This window comes from Haemorhous mexicanus, chromosome 5 (genome assembly GCF_027477595.1).
Source record: "Haemorhous mexicanus isolate bHaeMex1 chromosome 5, bHaeMex1.pri, whole genome shotgun sequence".
Lineage (NCBI taxonomy): Eukaryota > Metazoa > Chordata > Aves > Passeriformes > Fringillidae > Haemorhous > Haemorhous mexicanus.
This window is the reverse complement of record NC_082345.1, coordinates 56,795,582-56,814,891: the sequence shown is the minus strand read 5'-3', so window position 1 is coordinate 56,814,891 and position 19,310 is coordinate 56,795,582. Positions and strand designations below refer to the sequence as shown.

At 37.1% G+C, this 19,310-nt stretch overlaps 1 protein-coding gene across 1 annotated transcript; it reads right to left on the bottom strand.

The window, feature by feature from the left end:
• Positions 1–251: 251 nt before the first annotated feature.
• On the bottom strand, positions 252–14,302 carry MLC1 (modulator of VRAC current 1). Its single transcript, XM_059847895.1, has 12 exons — positions 14,177–14,302; positions 13,317–13,500; positions 11,127–11,216; positions 9,082–9,135; positions 8,832–8,933; positions 7,088–7,189; positions 6,121–6,192; positions 5,538–5,654; positions 4,747–4,803; positions 3,510–3,632; positions 1,977–2,144; positions 252–812 (listed from the first exon to the last, which is right to left on the bottom strand). The coding sequence occupies exons 2-12, from the start codon at positions 13,494–13,496 to the stop codon at positions 738–740; spliced, it is 1,140 nt and encodes a 379-aa protein (XP_059703878.1). The 5' UTR covers positions 13,497–13,500; positions 14,177–14,302; the 3' UTR covers positions 252–737.
• Positions 14,303–19,310: the final 5,008 nt, after the last annotated feature.

Below are 19,310 nucleotides of genomic sequence, written 5' to 3'. Positions count from 1 at the left end.
AAAATAAATAAATGAAAAGTAGTATATCTAAACACAAAAAAAAACACCCATCCTCTTTCAATATCAGCAGTATCTCCTGTTATTTGGCCAGTTGCTTCTGTTTGTTGGATGTTTTAGTTCTGGCTAGCAGCTTATTTGTCCCAGCACTCAGGAAAAGCCTCTCCTCCTTTTAATAGTCCAGAAATTGAAGTTTAATGGGAACGAGCATTCTGTTGTCACCTCTCAGATTAGAATGTCAATCCACATTCTCAAGTTTCCACATAATAAAGACTTTTATTTATATAAAAGCAATAAGATGCAGAACACTTTACAACTCCTACAAAAGTGAAGTATAAGCAAAAACATCAATTATGACTTGTACTCATAACTTTACAAAAGCATTTATCAGTCACACTGACTGCATAACTGCAGTTATAACAATCTCTTGCAAATATATGAAGCCTACTACATATTGCAATATTTTACTTTGCCATCAGCATAAATCCATGTGACTCATTACCTTTTTCTAAAGGTATCTTCTAAACACTAGACTACAGATACCAACAGAAAAGACAGATGCATTAAAAATATTATCAACAAATTTTAAAATTATTAGAAAGATACAGCATTTACTGTGTTATTCCATGGCTCCTACTGCTGCAATTATATTCTGTTTAAAAATGGAAGTTTTTAAACCTTCAAAGAGTTGCTTTATTTTATTGGATTGTGCTGTGCTGGCTGCATTTGTAGAATCCAAACTACTGAGCCATCTGCACCACAACTGCTTTCCAAGCTTTATCTTTGTCAAAATCCTTTAAGGTATTATTGGAAACCTAGAAGTAAACAAATTTAAGACATATGCAAACATGAAAAAATGTTTTGATTAAAAACTGAAGTTCAAGCAAATAAATACCTGGGAGAAGCTACGAGAATGCAAATGTGAATAGGTACAGCCAGAGCTATTAAAATATTCTATACATTTCTAAATTGTATAGTTTTGTATATTATAGAGTTTATATTTAGTGTAAATTGTATAATACTTGAAATATTTGGGTCTAAGAAACTTGGCCAAATTCCTATTTTAAACATGTTACTTAAGACATTTTTTCAAGACTTTTTCTAAAATATGACTTAAAGCCTTTGCACCTAAACCTCTAACTCCAAAACCAGAAGCAGCCTTCCATGGTACAACTGAAGCAAGATTTACCTACACCACATACATGCAAGCAAAGTAAGGTCTTGAAGAACACAGACTTCTGAGAAGCCAAAGGGACTTGCAACTTCACCTATAACATTATTCATGTGTTTAAATACTAAAAATTAAGCAAAAACATCTTGCTTTTGCAGAGAAAGTGCTCCTTTTAGCATTTAACTCATGCCTAATTTCTCAGTGACTCACAAACCAGGAATACTTTTCTAAGTAATCTCCAGCAGAGATCTGTTTAGCCATGCCATGACCCATCCTCCAAAACATGACTCGCAGCAGTGGAAGTGCTGCTGTGCTTCCTCTTGTATACAGAACCCAAGTCCCAGGACACAAATCCAGCAAATAAGCAACCTACACCAAATATCCTCAGCAGCCTGAAGGGACATAATTCCAAAGCTTCTACGTTCCATTAGCAGCTGTTTACTGACTTGACTGATTTCAGTCTCTGCTCCCAGTACTTTCTATCCAGTGCTAGACTGAATCCAGCACTCTCCTTCTAGTGCAGTAAGAATGAGTTACTGCCTGAGAGTCTTTAAGGACACAGGGTCTAGCTCTGTACAGCAGAGGAAAGCCTAAGGGGTACAGTTCTGTGCCCTATGTCATGCTCAGTTATCATTTAACCTAGTTATCATCTAATCTATTATCTCTTGATTACAAAATTAAGTTTCATAGAACAGCTTTTAATTGTGGTCTGAATTAAGGTCAGAATTTAAAACCACAAAACATTACCAAAAAAAAACGTATTTTAAAATAGGTATTTTCAAATTTTCTAGTGGGTATAAATACAAACCTCTGTTGTTCTGTATTCCTGTTTTTTAACCTGTGATGGTGTCCATGCTGAATCTTGTAGTTTCATTTTTGTCTTGTAATTCACACACTGTATTACAGTTCCAATAGTAAGGCATGCCTGAATTAGCAGCATCAACATCAGAAGCAACAGGAGTACATCATAAGATTGCTAAAAAGAGACATATGTTGTTAACTACCTGAATAAAATATTTGATAATGTTCCCATCTCTATACTTTAAAAATTCCTATCTAGACTTTTTAAATCAAATTATAATTTACAGTTTATTTCAGCATAAAGTTTCAACCAAAATTTTAGTGCCTGAGTTTGCTAAAAGTAGAAGAGATCTATAGCTTCTAAGAAAATATTAATTTGTCAAATTATCTTTTCCTTTGGAAAACAGAACAGAACTGAGGAAACTATCCTCTAAAATAGTGTCTTACTGCTGGTTTTGACCTAAGCAATGTCACAGCTAAGCTTGGGCCTGGCCCTGTGCCTTGCTGGCTCTGACCTTGCCCTGCTGACCTGAGTTCCTGGATGACCCTGGATTTGCCTCAGTACTGTGGACTTACCTGCAAATCACTGAACCTGGCTACTATGGCTGGACTTGCCTTCCTTTACTATTTTTTGGGGTGCTGTAGGACTTTCCAGTGAAGTAACCATTCTTTCTCTGTCTTGCTGTTACCTTCTGCTCCATAGTTCATTGTCCTGTGCAGAGCAGCCCACTCTTGTAATCACACACAAAACAGACTGAGAATGTAAGAAATGCTCTGCAGGGTCACACCAACTGTCTAGACAGTGTAGTCACCTGTCTCCAACATGTGTAACAAGAGAAGCTACTTAAAGAGGGTATGTAAGCTGTCACCATTCCTGAGGTTCAACAACACAGTACACTCCTCCAGAATAATAGGCTTACATACTCAGAAGTTGATTTTCCAGTCCCTGAGATACCAATTTAATAAACATTTTCCCTCTTCTGAAGTTGCAAGACTAGTTAATGATAGTGGAGACTCTTAATGGCCTTGGTCTAATGCCCCTAAGTAGTTCTTTGAACAACATCAGGGATTGCCAAAGACTTTGCCAGTAGAGCCCAAGAAAGCTCTTCAGCAATGCACAGGTAACACTTCATACTGAAATGCTTTAAACTTTGCAAACTTTTTCTTCTCTGACCGAATCCAGACTTTGAATAAATCCAGGTGTAAGCTTACAACAGCAAAGATTGGTAAACATACTAAGAAACAGAAAAATGTACTCTTCAAGGACACCTACAATCTTTAATTTAAATACTACAAATTATAAAAGCCCCAAGGACTCTAACATAATGTATATTATTTTTACTGTGCCTTTAGAATAAAATCCTATCTTTATAAAACTGCAATTTCAGGGTGCCAATAGATGAAACATACTTTCAATTATATAATAACTCAAACAAGAGTTTATAATGCAGTACCTTGTCTTCATATATTCCTTAATTTGCTACTGCCTTGCTACTGTAACATATAGAAGTTCATTTTTAAATTGCATAAAAACACATACTTTAACAGCAGGTGGATAACTTTTAAAGATGTCAATAACTTGCATGATACTGAAGGATAAGTATGCAGAAGCAGTGAACAACAAAGGAGAGGTAACACTGCTAATGGCAATCAGGACTTCAACCTAAAAAATAAGAAAATAAAAGTTAAATAATAATCTAAAAAATTAACTCTGGTTTGTGAGCTATGACTCCTTGAAGCAAGCATAAAAGAAGTCTGTAAAAATTTGTAAGATTATACATAAAAGACAAATACTATGAGCCATTCACATTTCATGAAGATACAGAAGCAAGCTTTGTATAATCTAAGTTTCCTAGCCAAAACACTGCTGGCTTGTAATTCGTATTTCATTCAATACACATGATTACATTTTTGTTTTATTTTACAAGTGCCTTCCATATGCACATAGAGGAAGTAATACCCAATCTGGAGAGCCAGTATAAAAGCCACCATTTATTCTTCAATTTATATGAAGTAATGAGAATTAAAAACAGATATTGCAGACTTGCAACCAAAAATATCTTTTGCAAATAAATCTGAGTGTCCTGAGGCAAATTTACTGCCATACAACAGAAGCTGAGTTTCACTCAAATATCACCCCTACAGGATTATATTCTGACTTCAGTTGTGGTTATGCCTATTACTCACTTAAATATGGTCATACGACTATTAATTAGAACAGATATATTAAGGAGCCTTAACTACACATCTAGAACATTCAAGGAATAAATGCACTCTACTGAATATTATTACCTCTTGTTGTTAATCACAAAGATGAAGAATTTGTTTAAAATAGGTTTGAGGTCCAGCACAGCCTGCACACCTAATTTTATTCTTTCAGAAACCACAACTGCTAATGAAAGAAAAAGGGAACTTCATCTCAGGACCTTGAAAGCATACCATATGAGGCATGTCATTTTTCTACAGTAGTATCTTTTCCCAAGGAATCACTACAAAATATCCAAAACACAAAACAGAACAAAACAAACAAACAAAAAAAACCCAAACAACCAACCAAACTCTTCAAATTCTTTTCTAGGACTGATGAAATTAGGCCTCCAAAGGACCTACCAGAGTTCTTTTAAGCGATACCAGCTAACACTCCTGCTACATAGTTGTAACATTTTGTAGAAGCAGCTAAAAACAAGTGAGCAACCTTGATTAGTGCCCACTATCAAACAGAGTTTCTTAGCATTATGCTATTCTAATTAAAAAGTCCAAGAATTTTACACACTTACCAGACATTTACTTGGATATTCAGCAGCTACATGACTTGCAATAGCACTTGGAAAGCACTAAACAAAAGAGTGTAACAAAGTAAGTATTTATTGACTTGAAAATTACAAAACTTATAATTGAGTTACAGTAATTCCCACTATTCACAGCCTTTTCTTTTGCGAATTTTGAATGCTGAAAAGCTTGTTTAAGAACTTTTTCCACTTCATGCAAAGGAATTTTACAGACACATATATAAACCTAGTGGTCACTGTCTTCTATCCCAATTAATTCCTTCGTGGCAAGCAGGGTAGCACAACATCCTTTATGTGTCCACTGGGCTCCTGGGTACAAGCTGTTATTAGGGATAAGGGTTACCAATCATAGTCTCAGACTTTTAAAACAGGTAAAACCGAGAGATTAAATATGATATTGTAAGGATTCTACCATGCTATAACTAAACAAAACTTTTTCTTTTGCAGCCTGAAATATTCTAAAAGCTATGACTTTGAATATTGACAGAACACCTCACTTCAAGTACCCTTGTTCTAATACTCATTTTTGTTTTACTGAATTGAGGACTGAGAATGTATCACAACAATTTACTGAAGTATTGCAAACCAAAACAGATCAAAAATATTGCATATATATTAAATATATTGAAGATCTAATTCATTTGCTAAGCAGCAATTCCCAAACAGTATTAGAGCCAAATAAATATTCTAGTGGGGAGGAGAAAAATGAAAAAAAAAAAAAAAAAAAAAGAAAAAAAAGCCACTGTTTTAAAAGAGTAGCTACTATTTGCACTACTTACAGCAACTAAGATCCAAAAGAATGTTACTGAGAGGTATGGACCTGAGACTAGAACATCCATATTCAAAGCAATTATTCCACCAAATACTGATGAAATTCCAATAATCACCTCAATTACCTAAAACAAATAAGAGCACACAAATTATTAATAATGTATTTGAACACAGAAGTTCCTACTTGCATATAGAAAGGACCTCAATGGAAAGAATAAAATGCATTTATGCTACTAGCCAGGCATAAAGTCTATGTTTTCCATATCTAAAATATGGCAAAACACTAGCTAGCTTAAGTGAAAATAAGATCAGCTTCATTATATATATTTATGCTTTCATTTATTAGCTCCCCTGAACAATAGTTCAGTTTACACTACTTATCCTTAAGTCACTAAGTCTCCTTCCCACAATAAAGAACAGTTGTGATTTATCTTGCAATCTCCTAAAAGGAAATATTTTTCTATATATCTCTTGTTTTTGTCTTTATTCTTTCAGCTCTTAACTACAGTGATCTCTTCCTGGCTTTAAAGAACCTTAACACTGACAAAGATGAAGTAATAAATTGATTCAATGAAGCAATGATTTTCTTACTGAGTATGACTTTAGAATTCGAGCAGGAAAGCTGACATTGCTCAAAACAATGCCACTGTCATGAGCAGCATTCTAGAGAGGAATAAAAAAAAATCATTATAAAAAATATACAAAGCAATACATTTCTTTCTAGTATCTTATACAAACTCTTACAGGTCCTAAAGGTGGTATTTAATATCTGGTTGGCCCAGAAGAGGTGACAGTGACACATCACAGTGTTTTCCAGGGTCAGACAACAGCAATTACATTAAAACCAAATTATTTAGTACCAGATTAGCTGTTCTACAGCCACCATTCAATAATGAAATATTTTCATCTTGTCTCCCTTTTCTACCTTCAAAGAATATACTTTCTTCCTGAGCCTTCAGATTTTACAGATGTGGATCAGCAGGAGCCAAAGGAGGACAGGGAACTATACAGCTTTATCAACCAGTATTGCCAATGGCATATCATGTTTGCTTCATTCTAAAAGAAGTACTGTTGTAGAAAAATGAGGGTGGGGTTTGGGAAAGCACTAGTGAATAAAGAAAATTTTATCAATAGCCCCAAATCCTGAAGCCAAGAGTCATTGTGCAGATACCACCAAACTGGCATACAAGAGAAATACTTTCTCTACATCAGGCTTCAAAAAGGTATTGCTTGCATATATACAAGTTATAGTACCCTAAATGTTTCAAACATCAAGTTTCATTCTACAAAACAGAAATAAAACATTTGCCATGCCCTTTCACGAGATATTTAAAGAACTCTGTGCTGTATAATTTTCAACAGGTAATTTTGCAGAGGGGTCACTGCACTTTTAAAAGATAAAAGAAGAAATAACTGTTTAGTATGGTACTTTTATTTGTAGTTCAAATATAGCTTTTGCATGCAAAGTTATATACTGGTGTTCCCAATAAATTTTCGGCATATGTAATACATGAAAATGGGGAATTTTTTAACATGCACAATCCTTAAGGGTACCTACTTTCTTTCTTGTACAGCAGTCTTCAGTAGACCTAGCTGAAATGATCACAGTAGTTGCCATGAAGATTTCCAGCAGAATAAGTAGAATCAAGTTGAAATTTATCTGTCAGTAAAATCCCAGACATAAATGAGTTATGTCTTCCATATTAAAAATAAAGGAAGGAGCTGAGTCTAGCATGGTTATGCAGGTTGTCTAGTTTCTGTCAGATTTAGACACATCTACTGATTACATACTTAGTTATCTATTTCCTTGGCTCTTGACAAACTTCAAGAACAACATTATTCTCAGAATGCCTAACCCAAGTAAAAAACACTTATTTCATTTGTGGAAATATTCTGCCTGAAGATTTTATCACTGTCTTCCAGAAGAGGAGCTTATGGTAAGGGAATGTTTGCTGGTTATGTTTGCTTTTTGCAGGCCTTTCTAAGCAAACCCAGAACACTGCAGCAACTAATGGAAGATTCTCAGGGGAAAGAGGGCCACAGGTCAAACTCCTAGGTTGCAATCCCAAACAGTGTGCTACCATATTGGATGCTGAATGAAAACACAAACCAAAGAACTGCACCAAGGATCCCAGCTCTGTGCCCTGCTTAGTGCTGGTAAAGCATTCACAAACTCTCTTCATGGGTTCATGACACTTGCAGACTACAATCCAAAAGCATGGATGCTGCCATTGCTCATATTCAAGAGACAAATAAGTGAATTCAATGCTTAATGTTACTCTTTTTTTCCTTAATATTCTCATGAAGAGGTGGATACCTACACTGCATGGAATAAATAACTTCCTAGAGGCACACAAGTTAGGAAGAGTGGATCTCCCTTTCTTGTCTTCAAAAGCACCATGTTTTTCCATCAGCAGCCAAAAAAAAAAAAACATCTGGTAGTCAGTCAGGCCACTGGGGCAAAGTACCAAAAGTCTAGGAAGAACTGACACCATCCCACACCAATACAATTACAGCAAACCATTGTTCAACAACTTAGAACAGAATGATGTTCTTTCCTCATGTCAGACCTGCTTTGTTGATGATGAAATCTCAGTCTTTCTCTGACATGTATCTTGCAGCACATTTTTTTTTTAAAATAAGTAAGTGGCATTTTAGGAGGCTTTTTTGGATGCTGAAATTCACTTTTGCCTAGGAAATGGTAATTGCAACTATGTGCTTTGCTGTACCCAACAGACTGTACAGTTGTACTAACTCTGCAAACAGTGATAAATGTCATTGAAGTAAACTTCTAGAAAATGTGCTACAATGAAGAATACAAGAATTGTTAGGCAAAAGAAGAAGTTCAAATGTGTGACCTGCAGAACAATTTAATCCAGATTTAAGATTCCTATAATTTAGACATGTTTTGACACAGCACTAATACCAATAAGAGCTGGCAAGGCCACATATCACACTTGGCAGTGCAGTGCCAAGTAGAAGCACAAGTCTGAGACCAGAAGCACTGTAACAAAACTGATGGACTATCTCACTTAGTCCTAGGTAAAGAAGTAAATAACAAAAATTGAAAAAGTAAGAGTAAATAAATTAGATTCTTGTGAATATTATTGCAGGTAACTAACACTGGGCAAAGAGAAATGTAAAGTTACTGCTGTATGATCTCTCCTCACATACCCAGCAGGAATACTGGGATATTGGCAGCAAAGTAATGACATGTGATCTCCAGCCACCTAATGTCCTCCCTGCCTTGTTTTTTAACAAATATAAATGTAACACAATTAGTAATTGTTTTAGTAACTTACATTTATAGCTGATGGATTGAGGACAAGTTTGCATCCAAACCAAATTAAACACGTTGTTGTAACGGCAAATGTGGAGACAAAGAGAATCTGAAAATTTGGTATCTGAAAAACAGATATGGGTTTCTCTCTTATTTTAAACATGGGGGAGGGGTAATATGAACACACATAGAGATTTATAGAGATAGATTATATAGATAGATATAGATATATAGAGAGATACATAAAATTGACAATAAAGTTTCATACTTACCACATTAATTTTATTCCTTGCTATAGCAAAGCTCACAACTGCTGAAGGAATACACTGGGAAAATTAAAAGAAAAGACTAGTGGGATCTTCTGCACAATGAATTTTATATATACTTCTATAGATGTATTTTATGTGTTTGAATTCATATTCAGTACACTTAGACAAGCAGAAGATCAGAAACTCTGAAGAAAAAGTTTCATTTGACTGAACTCATTAATCACAGTCAGTGTCTGTAATTACAAAAAGTTTAAATATACCTTCCATAACCCTCAGTTTTGACTAACTACCCAGCATAATGGGATGAGTAAAAGAAAGTCTTTCATGAGGTATTTCATGCCTTCATTAGTTTAAATTAACTCTAGAAGGCCTGAGATCCTTGAGCAGAGGAAAACAGTGCTAGCCCCAAACTGGGCCTGCACATTCTTTAAACAGACATCATCCTTGCTGAGTATGCTAAAATTTGCCTAATCTCAAAACAGTTCTGAAGAACCTTGTGAAAATCTGCTGAGTCAAAACACAATTGGAGAATTGTGCTTCGGATGTCCATTTGGCTCACTGGGAATTATGTTTCCCATCTTGAGGACAAAGATAAATGGAAAAGTCATGCACAAATGAAAAGTCTCACAAAGTAATTTCTCTATCCTTTTGCTGTTCCCCACCACAATATACATGGCTCCATTACAGATCCAACTCTATTTTACACAAATGCCTACTAAAATTATAATAAAAGTTTTCTTATGTTAAATAATGAATCACACAATAAATGCCACATTTCTAATTCTCTTCCCACACACCTGAACACTAATGGCTTAACAATGGAACACTCTAAAGAGATTAATATTGATATGTAAAACTCTTGGCAGCACCTCCTCAACACCTAAATTACCTTTACTGAACATAATTAAAACATTCTTCTATGTCCTGGATATACAGGAGTTCCTAGAACACTACAGGATTATGTTTAGGCAACTGAATGCAAGTAGTATCCAGACGGGGCAGAGAGCAGAGAGCAACTCAGCTTCAGGCTAAACGAGACACTTGGTGGCCAGCTGGCTCCACAGCTCTCTAGGCGCTTCCAACTGCCAATGTCACCATCTGCAGTAGGAGCTCGAACACCTACCTCACATACAGACAGCAAACATACACACCTTCAAACACAATGTGATAACGTGCTGCAGCCAAAGATCTACCAGGTCTTTGGAAATTTTCAAACATGAAGTTCAAATAGTCAAGATCAGGGGCAGAGAAAGAGACATCTCAGTAACTGACCAATGTTGCAGAGATAAGGTATCTGTGAGGATACTGACTTAAACTCCTCCAACTTTAACACCCTTAGTGGAAACCCAAGTGATAACTCATTGACAGAGCAACTCCTGGGACTTGTTTGTTTCAAGTAAAATAATCTTGGACCTAACTTAAAAACAAATATATAAGTGAAGTTGAGAAAATAACAATGACAGAATACTGCCATAAACAAAGCAAGTACACGAGACTTATTAATATCTAAAGCACAAACTAAGCATATATAATACAGTAAACACGTATATGCACATTTCAAAGTACAGAAAAAAATATTGGGCTCTGGAAAATGTCAGCCATCTTTAATGCATATTATTTTACTTTAATGCATTATTTTACTAATTAATAATATTCAAGAGAACTTTATTCTGCTTTGGTACTTGGATATTATGGCAAAATAAACTGAAAAATTAACACTTTGATAGCATTTAGCTAGAAAACTCCAAATACATAGCAACGAAAATTTTCTTAAAATCAAGCACAGAAAAAACTGCTCAGCAGATTAATCTTGAATGTCAATGGTGAGCTGATTAAAAAAATGGTAACACAAACCCAGTTGTTTTTATGACAACAGTTATTCCTTTAACCATGCAACGAAAATCCATTTAATGAACTGTTAAATATAATTAAATCTTCCACAAAGAAAAGCAGTAGAAAAAGACAGAATAAAAGACATAAACCCACAAAAATTATTTACTATTGCATTTGCTGTCAAAAAGCCACAGCAAATAATTAAGAATGCTTACTGAACCTGCTGCACAACGTAAATAATCCATTTCAGATGGAAAAATATTTCCCAGATATAGTGAAAATCCAGAAGTAATAAGGAGGCAAGTCTGCAAAGGAACAAATAAAAAAAATTGATATGAATAAAACTGGCTTTAAAAAAAAAATAGTCAGACATAAATCAGTAATCAATCCCTTTCAAATTGACCTACTTTTAAGAATGCAGTTTTTGTGTGAATAAATTTGAAGAAAAATATCAAAATATGCTAACTTCTGAAGATATTTTGCTGGTTACCAAGACGTAATAATGAACAATGTCAATGTTTAAATCAAGAATTTTGTCCTGACCTGGCAAATACCTCAATCTAAGTCAAAAGGTAACTGCAGTGTTTAGTGGTAAAAATGTTTCAGAAGCCTCAGCTATGTCTCTACTTTGCATTCCCGGCTTGAGCCCATCAACATTCATTATGCATATGGGCAGCTGGGCAATTGCCAACTAGAACACAGCAGTAAAAATAGTATTGGGACACATTAATGAAGTTTCTTCCACTATATTCCTACATCCCTCCAAATTCTCTTCCGGCTTTCATTCAGCGGCACATCCAAAAATGCTCAACTGCTCCTCTTACCTTAATAAGTCTTCTGTTTATTTCATAACTACCACAGTTACACACTCTGCAATAAGCCATTAGTGTCTTCTACTAACATTATTTTGGTTTTCCTTGTCATTCCTCAGAGTAGGCATTTCTTTGAAGGGGCTGGGAAAGGTAAGAGACAGAAGGGCTCTTTTGTTTTATTTGGGTATTTTTTTCATGTTAGAAAATTATCAGGGGTCTTTAAGGAGTCCTTTTCAAAAAAAGACAGAAAATAAGGAAAGCATATGTGCATGTGTAAACATGCACACACAGAATTTGGCAGACTGGTAGAAAAGTCTGTGGAACAACGAGCTGAAATTGTGCTTGATGCTCATCAAATTGTTTCTGCAGAAACCAGCCCATCAGCCACTCTGATGTCACTCTACAGTTGGCAACTGCTCCCTGAAGTAGACAGTTCTGTTCGCTGTGACTTACATTGCTCAGCATAGACTTTCTCCTCTGGACACTGTCTTTCAGAAGGGTTGATAGAGACTAAACACTTGGAAGAAAAATCTAATTGGAATTTAATCTAAGAGTTTATTAATAAAATTGCATTTTCATTTTTCCATGAAATTCATTCTTCTTGATAACATGGTTTCAGCAAACGATCATTAAACATTATCTCCAAAAATTTACAACTACTCAGTAAATTACAGACAGTTGTTCTTTTGGACAATTCAGTGTGAGAAAATTTAATGCAAATAAAGTCAGAACTTCTTCTGCTCTCTTTTCATGTGACAGTACATCTGAAAGGAAATCCAAGCCTTGCAGTTTGTCAGAAAAGAAAAACTGCTCAGCTGTTTCTACAAAAATAAGGCAATACTTTTATTCACTGTGCATAAACAAGCAATTACCATATTAACAGTGAGACAATCTTAGTTCTTAATAAAAAGTACGCTTCAAAACACACAAGCTGACAGAAAAAGAAAAGATCAAATTCTAATTGCTATAATGAAGTTTAATTAACTTGGCTCAGAACATGGAGAAGCACATGATGTACATGCAAGATGAGTATCCTGTGATTCTAGCAGTGAACACAAAAATTCAAATCACTGTTTTCTAAGAAGCACAAGTACATACTTCACTACATTAATGATTATACCAAATAATTATGTGGCTATTGAACCCTGAAAGATGAATGTGGCAATCAAGTACCACATATCTTTTTAATGCCAAAATGCTATCATGGCAGCCAGAGTACATTACATAGTTAAAAGTATTTTTAAAAGAATGCATATGGTCCGCATACTTTATATACTCTGCCAAAAGGCACTGCTTATACATACATATGGGCTGATATTTACCACTACCACATTTATTCTCTGCTTATATGATTACTATTACTGATAAAAATAAGCCTTCATATACCACCTCTGATTAGTAAAAAAACAGTCAAAGAATACCAGCAGTCTACATTCCAAATTTGCTAAATATGTTTCTATTTTTACAAAGATTTCTTTTCAATACTATCAGTGATCAAATTCTTAAGTCTTCAAATTATGTCAAACAGAACAGACTGCTGGGCACTAAGGCCTCACCTGTATTTTTAAATTTGCTATAATTTAAAGTACTTACTCCCATCAGCAAAGAAAATATCCATGTTTTGTAACTAAAGCAAGGATGCAGCCTCTTTGACAGCTGAAGGTCACTGGATTTGATATCTGGTATATAATTTCCATTCTCTTGTTTTCCCCGCTCCAAAGTTGGCATCCTGTCATAGCTAAATTCTTCTCTGTAACCTTCTTCCCTGGTCATAACACTTCACAAAGGCAATTAAATAATAATAATGCAAGTTACAAAGAAAGAAAAAAATATAATTGAGATCCCCCTTCACATACCAAAATCAGTGCTCAACTAGGTTTTTTTGTATTCAAGACAAAATAAATAAACACAATGATTAGCTACTGGATGTATTTACATCTCAAAATATGTAAACTTTCTAACAACTTACTTGCACACCTTAACTGAATTTCATCCTACAGCCACAGTTCACAATGACATAGTAAAAGTACCAACATATTTAAAGTTTGTGTATCTATGATACCTCAGTAAATTTTTATTTCAAGATCTAAGAACCAGTTTTAGAGGTGTTTAGTTAGTGCATACCTCTATAACCAAAGCTTTTTTCTTTTCCAACTCTAGGACAGCAAACAAAATCAAACAGGTTTCAATATAAATTCCATTTGATTTCAACACTTTTTATCAGCTACCTAAAATGACAGACTTACCTATGAGTCCCATGAACACACATACCCACAATAAGTCAGCTACAGCAAACTGTTTCTAATTTACCCAGTATCAACCATTTCTCTTGTTCACTTCATCCTTTTTTGTTCACCTCACTGCTTGCCAATCTCTTAAAATACCACGAGGAGGATCTTATATTAAATTAAGTTACTGTAGATTTTTCAGCAGTTAAAAACCTTCATGCTTACCTTCCACTGAAAAGTTAACTGTCAGTTTAAAACCGCCCTGTGAACACAGCTCCCTGTACACTTTGTGATATTCTCACCGTTCAGTGAGTCATGCCAGCTTTGAAAAGTTCTCCCTTACACTTTGGCTTTCAACAACATCTATTCAGATATGGAACAAAAGCACAGCAAGAACTTCAGTTAAGCCAGGGAACAGGAAAATGCCTCCTGAATTTTAATTAAGAGAACACACTAGAAAATGACTGTACTACATCTCGTAGGGCTGCTTCCAAATCAGACCAACAAATTAAAAGTTTCATGTCTCCTTTTAATTTGAGTACTACCCCTTACTTAGCATCTTAAATAAAAGTTTCCTCACTTTTCCACTTTTGGCTATCACAATATCCAGTGATCACAATATCTAACAAACGAGCTCTTTTTTCAAAAGAGCAAAATGTACTTACAATGCAATATTCTCCTAGAAAAAAAACTTCAGATAAAAGTTCAAGTATAACAGTATCCCAACAAGATGGGAAGCTCACAAGTTAGAGGTTAGAAATCTATCAAGATTATTATATTCACTGTAGAACACTTCTCTTTTTCCACTAACCCCAGTTTTCTGGAGTGCTCAGACAAACCTGGCACATTTCAATCATGCCGTCATTCGCACTTACAGAGCACCCAGATGACTAAACAACATATTTTCAGCCTAGCAGGCAGCAGTGACATGCAATGGCCAGCGTACATTGGATCCAGTCCTCCTGCTTATTAAGCAATGAAAAGGGGGGAAAAAAAGGACGTTTTTATCTTCAAGATGTTGGCACCTTGACAGCTACAGCAATGACAGGGTCTTTTGTCTAAACTTTAAACACTTTTGTAACCAAGACACAATTAAATCTTCAGTATTCTGAAGGGCATCACCTTCAAAGTATGCTAGAAAAACTTCTGAACAGCACAACTTCTCAGTTTGTACAGACTGTAGATTTTCCTTCTTTCATAATGTCAGCCAATACTGAAAGAATATTAAAATGTTACAGTTGTTTTAATATATTTAAACAAGGGACTTAGTACACCATACACAGCAATAGACACATCTGTAAACTGTGCTAGAAAAGAGGGGGAAAAAAGATTGTACAGTCAAGCAGAACTTTCTTAAGTAATTAAGCCCTTCTGTTCCTCTGCTCATAGAAGAAACACTGCACAACTATTTCCATTATCTGTAACCTTCCAAAGACCACGGTTTAATAGAAAATGGATATTGCTTACCTGACAGCTTTTTCAGTGAATACTACAAATTACCATAGGCACAGAACACAATCATATTTTAACCCTTTTGATCAGTTTAGGGAGAAGGTTTGTGGGGTCTTTTTTTGGTTTTTTTTTTTTTTATTTTTTACACAAAATTGATGAGATAGGTATTTACTTGATCTTATCTCTTGGAATAAAAATAATTTATAAAGTTCTGCACCACTGACCAGAGCAGGGTTCAAACCCTAGAAGAACTTTTTCACAGTTGCAAGTGTTTCAGCCAGTATTGTACCTGAAATTTCCCTCTCTGAAGCATGGTTATACAGTGTTTTCTCAGGTTATAGTGAAATTCCTATCCTCTTTCCTGTGTACTTCTCAGCATTTCCCATTTCTCTTTTACACAGAGGTTCATTGCATAATTAATGCATCCTCTGCACTTGGCATCGGCATGAACAAAAAACACTTATACTTCAAAGTTCAGCTTCTACTCTAAAAATTTTCTGGGGCCTTTATTTTAGGTTCCCTTCATCTCATGTTCCTGATTGCAGAAAAAGTCTCTTTTTTGTGCAAGGCCAGAACTCAAGTCGTTGACAAAGATCTTCTAATGCTAGATAAGGTACAAACGTGATGTACAAAGAGATTCCTCCTAATTCTAAAGAATGCATAAGAATTTTACACAAAGACTGCAGCAAGTATAACAATGCAAACACAACATCAGAAGCTTCTGAAAAGGATTTACAAATTAAGTGGTTTGATTTTAAGTTAGGCCAAAAGATGTCAAGGGATGACAATTAAATCAAACCATGAGCAGCTATGAATAACTACATACTTCCACCACAGGACTGACCACTGAACAAATTCAGCTGCCTGAAGCAGCTGTAGCAGATACTTGGTCATTTTGCCACAGGCTGTGTGCAATGCAAGCATCCCCCACAGTAATGACAAAAGATAAAAAACAGATTACCAGTTATAATTTAAGTGTGACAAAAAGGTACATAAACTTGTCAGAGTCCTACTTTTGCTATCAAGGACTAAGCAAAAAGCATTCTGTCCTGGGATGTTCCCTAGCCCTGAATGTTCACGCACATGTCCAAAACTAAATGAATACCACACCTGAAGCTCTGGTGAAGTTTACATTTAGCATCCTGACCAGCTCCTCCATTTTCTGATGAGTTAATAGCTGCACTACACTTGTGTTTTTTCACACAATATTTAATTATGATACTTTAGCTCATTACCTGTATTCCTTCTTGAGTATTTTCACCTCTTTTAAAACCAGCTCCTTGACATATTTTGTTTCTCTGAAGCTGTTTCCTCAGTCCATGTTTCCTAGCTCACATCTTGGGGCATGTACTGAACCAAGATCAAAATGTAGATCAAACAGCTTCAAACTGATGCCTTGCTCCCCTAGAATAACATTTGCTCCCCCAGTATAATACAAACTTCTTTGGATTTAGTCCTTCATGTAAACCATCATCTTTTCCAGAAACACAATCTCTTCATCCACTACATGTTTGCCAACTAACAGTCCCCTGCCAGCACTCCCACTGGAAACTCAGTGAAAGAAAACAGTTGTTAAAATTCTTTAAATCAAAGTGTCCAAAAGAGGTCAATGCTCTCTCAGCACTTTTCTAAAAACAGCACTGACTACAGACACTCACGTTTCTCCTTCCAATGGCATCATCTCAGTTATTTCAGAATGAGACGCTGGAACCTGTGTGCAGTCACTGGCAACCAGAATTCATTCTGCTCTAGCAACTGTACAGAACTCTGTAACAGTGTAAAACCATCTGAAATGCATTCCTAGCCCTTCTTTCCCTAATGCTGAGTGAACCATACAGCCAGAAACTAAGAAGTTGCCAAGGACAACTGCTGCTTTAGTCACACAACTTAGGCAGTGTATTTTGTGATTTCTACAAAAAATTACACACTGCTCTGCTCAACCTCCTGAAAGCACCTACTCTAACAGCTTTATATGACAGTTCCTATTTAAAATACTGGGATGCTGAGCTTGTAAAGTCAAAAAACTTTCCTTTGTGAAACAGCATTTGTTGAACAAAATGCAAAGAGACCTTATACAAGATACCTGAAGTGTGCGAAGAGAACTGGTAAAAATACAAGCTACAAAGTTAGTAAGCAAGTCAGTAAAATCGTATTTCCTCGGGCACTACAGCAGCTCCTTTATTAATGATATTAAGTCAAAACCACCCTTTTTTTCCTGTTAGGCAAGTTTACCATGTTCTAGAGTTTATCCTATCATTTTGAAACTGGCTGCTACTGAGAGCATCACAATCCACCAGTGTGCCACGTGCTTACTCTTCCAACCCACTCCGTTTCACCACACTGGAGTGACTCCGTGCCCGGTTTATTCCCAGAGCCACGGAAAGCTCTCAGTCCAGGGGAGGTCACCGCCTGTCCGTGGGTTCTCCCTGCTTCAGGCGTCCCATCGCGGAAACGCTGTCATACACTTCGCCCACAATTTTAGCACCACCAGCAAGCAACAAGCCGCACACACCCTTTTCCTTTAAGCTCTTCCATGGTAACCTCAAGCGACTCCACCTTTACCGTGCCCTCAAGCCCCACTGGCTGATCCCCTGCAGAGGGCAGCCTATCGCCCGGCCCTCGCTGAAGGCGGCCCTGAGGGCTCTTCCCGGCACCGGGGCAGCCCCTGCGAGGGCCCGCTGGCGCCCCCGAGGCGCGTGGCGCCGCCGCGTGACCCGGAGCGAGCGGCGCCATTGGCCGCGGGGGCGCGGGCTCGAGGCGCCCGCAGGGAGCCGTCGCGCCTCGGCTGGGCCCGCTGTGCGGTTCCGAGACGTCTCTGAGGCCGTCCTGCGGCTCCGGCACTTCGCCGAGGCGCTCCAGGATGCTCTCTCTCCTTTCTAAGGCCGTCTCCTACTTCTGGAGACGCGCAGGTGGTGAAGATGAGAGATGGGCGACCTCTGGTAGGAATTCCAGGCCGGTTGTGGGTTTGTGGTGCAGCTTCTGAGCCGCGAGGCGTGTTCGTCCCCTCCGTGACTGGAGCTGAGTGCAGGCCTGTTTCCTTATGAAAGGATGTAAGGAGGGGATTGAGATGATAAGGCATCATTTTGACTTGAGCGCATGTGGAAGTTTTCCCGGAAGTACTTTTCTTGCCGTTTCCTGGGTAGGACAGGTTACTATTGTATTGCGAGTATGGAGTGAGGAGTAGGAGCAGTGCCCTGGCAGCCAGGAGCCAGTCATGTCCTGGGGTGCATCAGGCGCTGCATCGTTGGTGGGTGAGGGGGGGATTGTCCTGCTCTGCTCTGCACTGGGACAGCCTCGCAATCCTGTGTGTAGTTTCAGATGCCTCAATACAAAACCTACACCACCCCATTATAGTGAGCCTAGTGGAGGTTGGGCAAGACGATGATGAAAGGTCTCTCGGCTTGGGAGAAAAGAAAGCTGAGCTGTGACCTCATCACAGATGAAACCTTCGGGCAGGGTGCTGGTCTCTCTCGGAGTACCAGTGACAGGACACAAGGACATGGAAGGAAGCTGCAGCAGGGGAAGTTTAAATTGAACAGTGGGGTAAAGGCTCCTCACTGGGAGGGTGGTAGTCACTGGAACAGGCTTCCCAGGGAAGGCACCAAGTCTGTCAGAGTTCAGGAGGCATCTGGATGATGTGCTGAGTCATACTGTTTAGCTTTAGGTAGTCCCGTGAGGAGCAGAGAGTTAGACCCCCATGATCCTTATGGGTCTCTTTCAGTGTGAGATATTCTACTAATTTATTTTTTAAATGGAGCTTAAAGCATGATGGTTTTAGAATGTTTGTATTTAACTAGCTTTCTTAATTGGTTGAAACCATAAATTGCCATAAGATTCAAGACTTAATTGTGAAAATAATTAGTTGGCAGCTGTTGCTATTTCTAGTTGGCTTTTTGATAGAATGGAT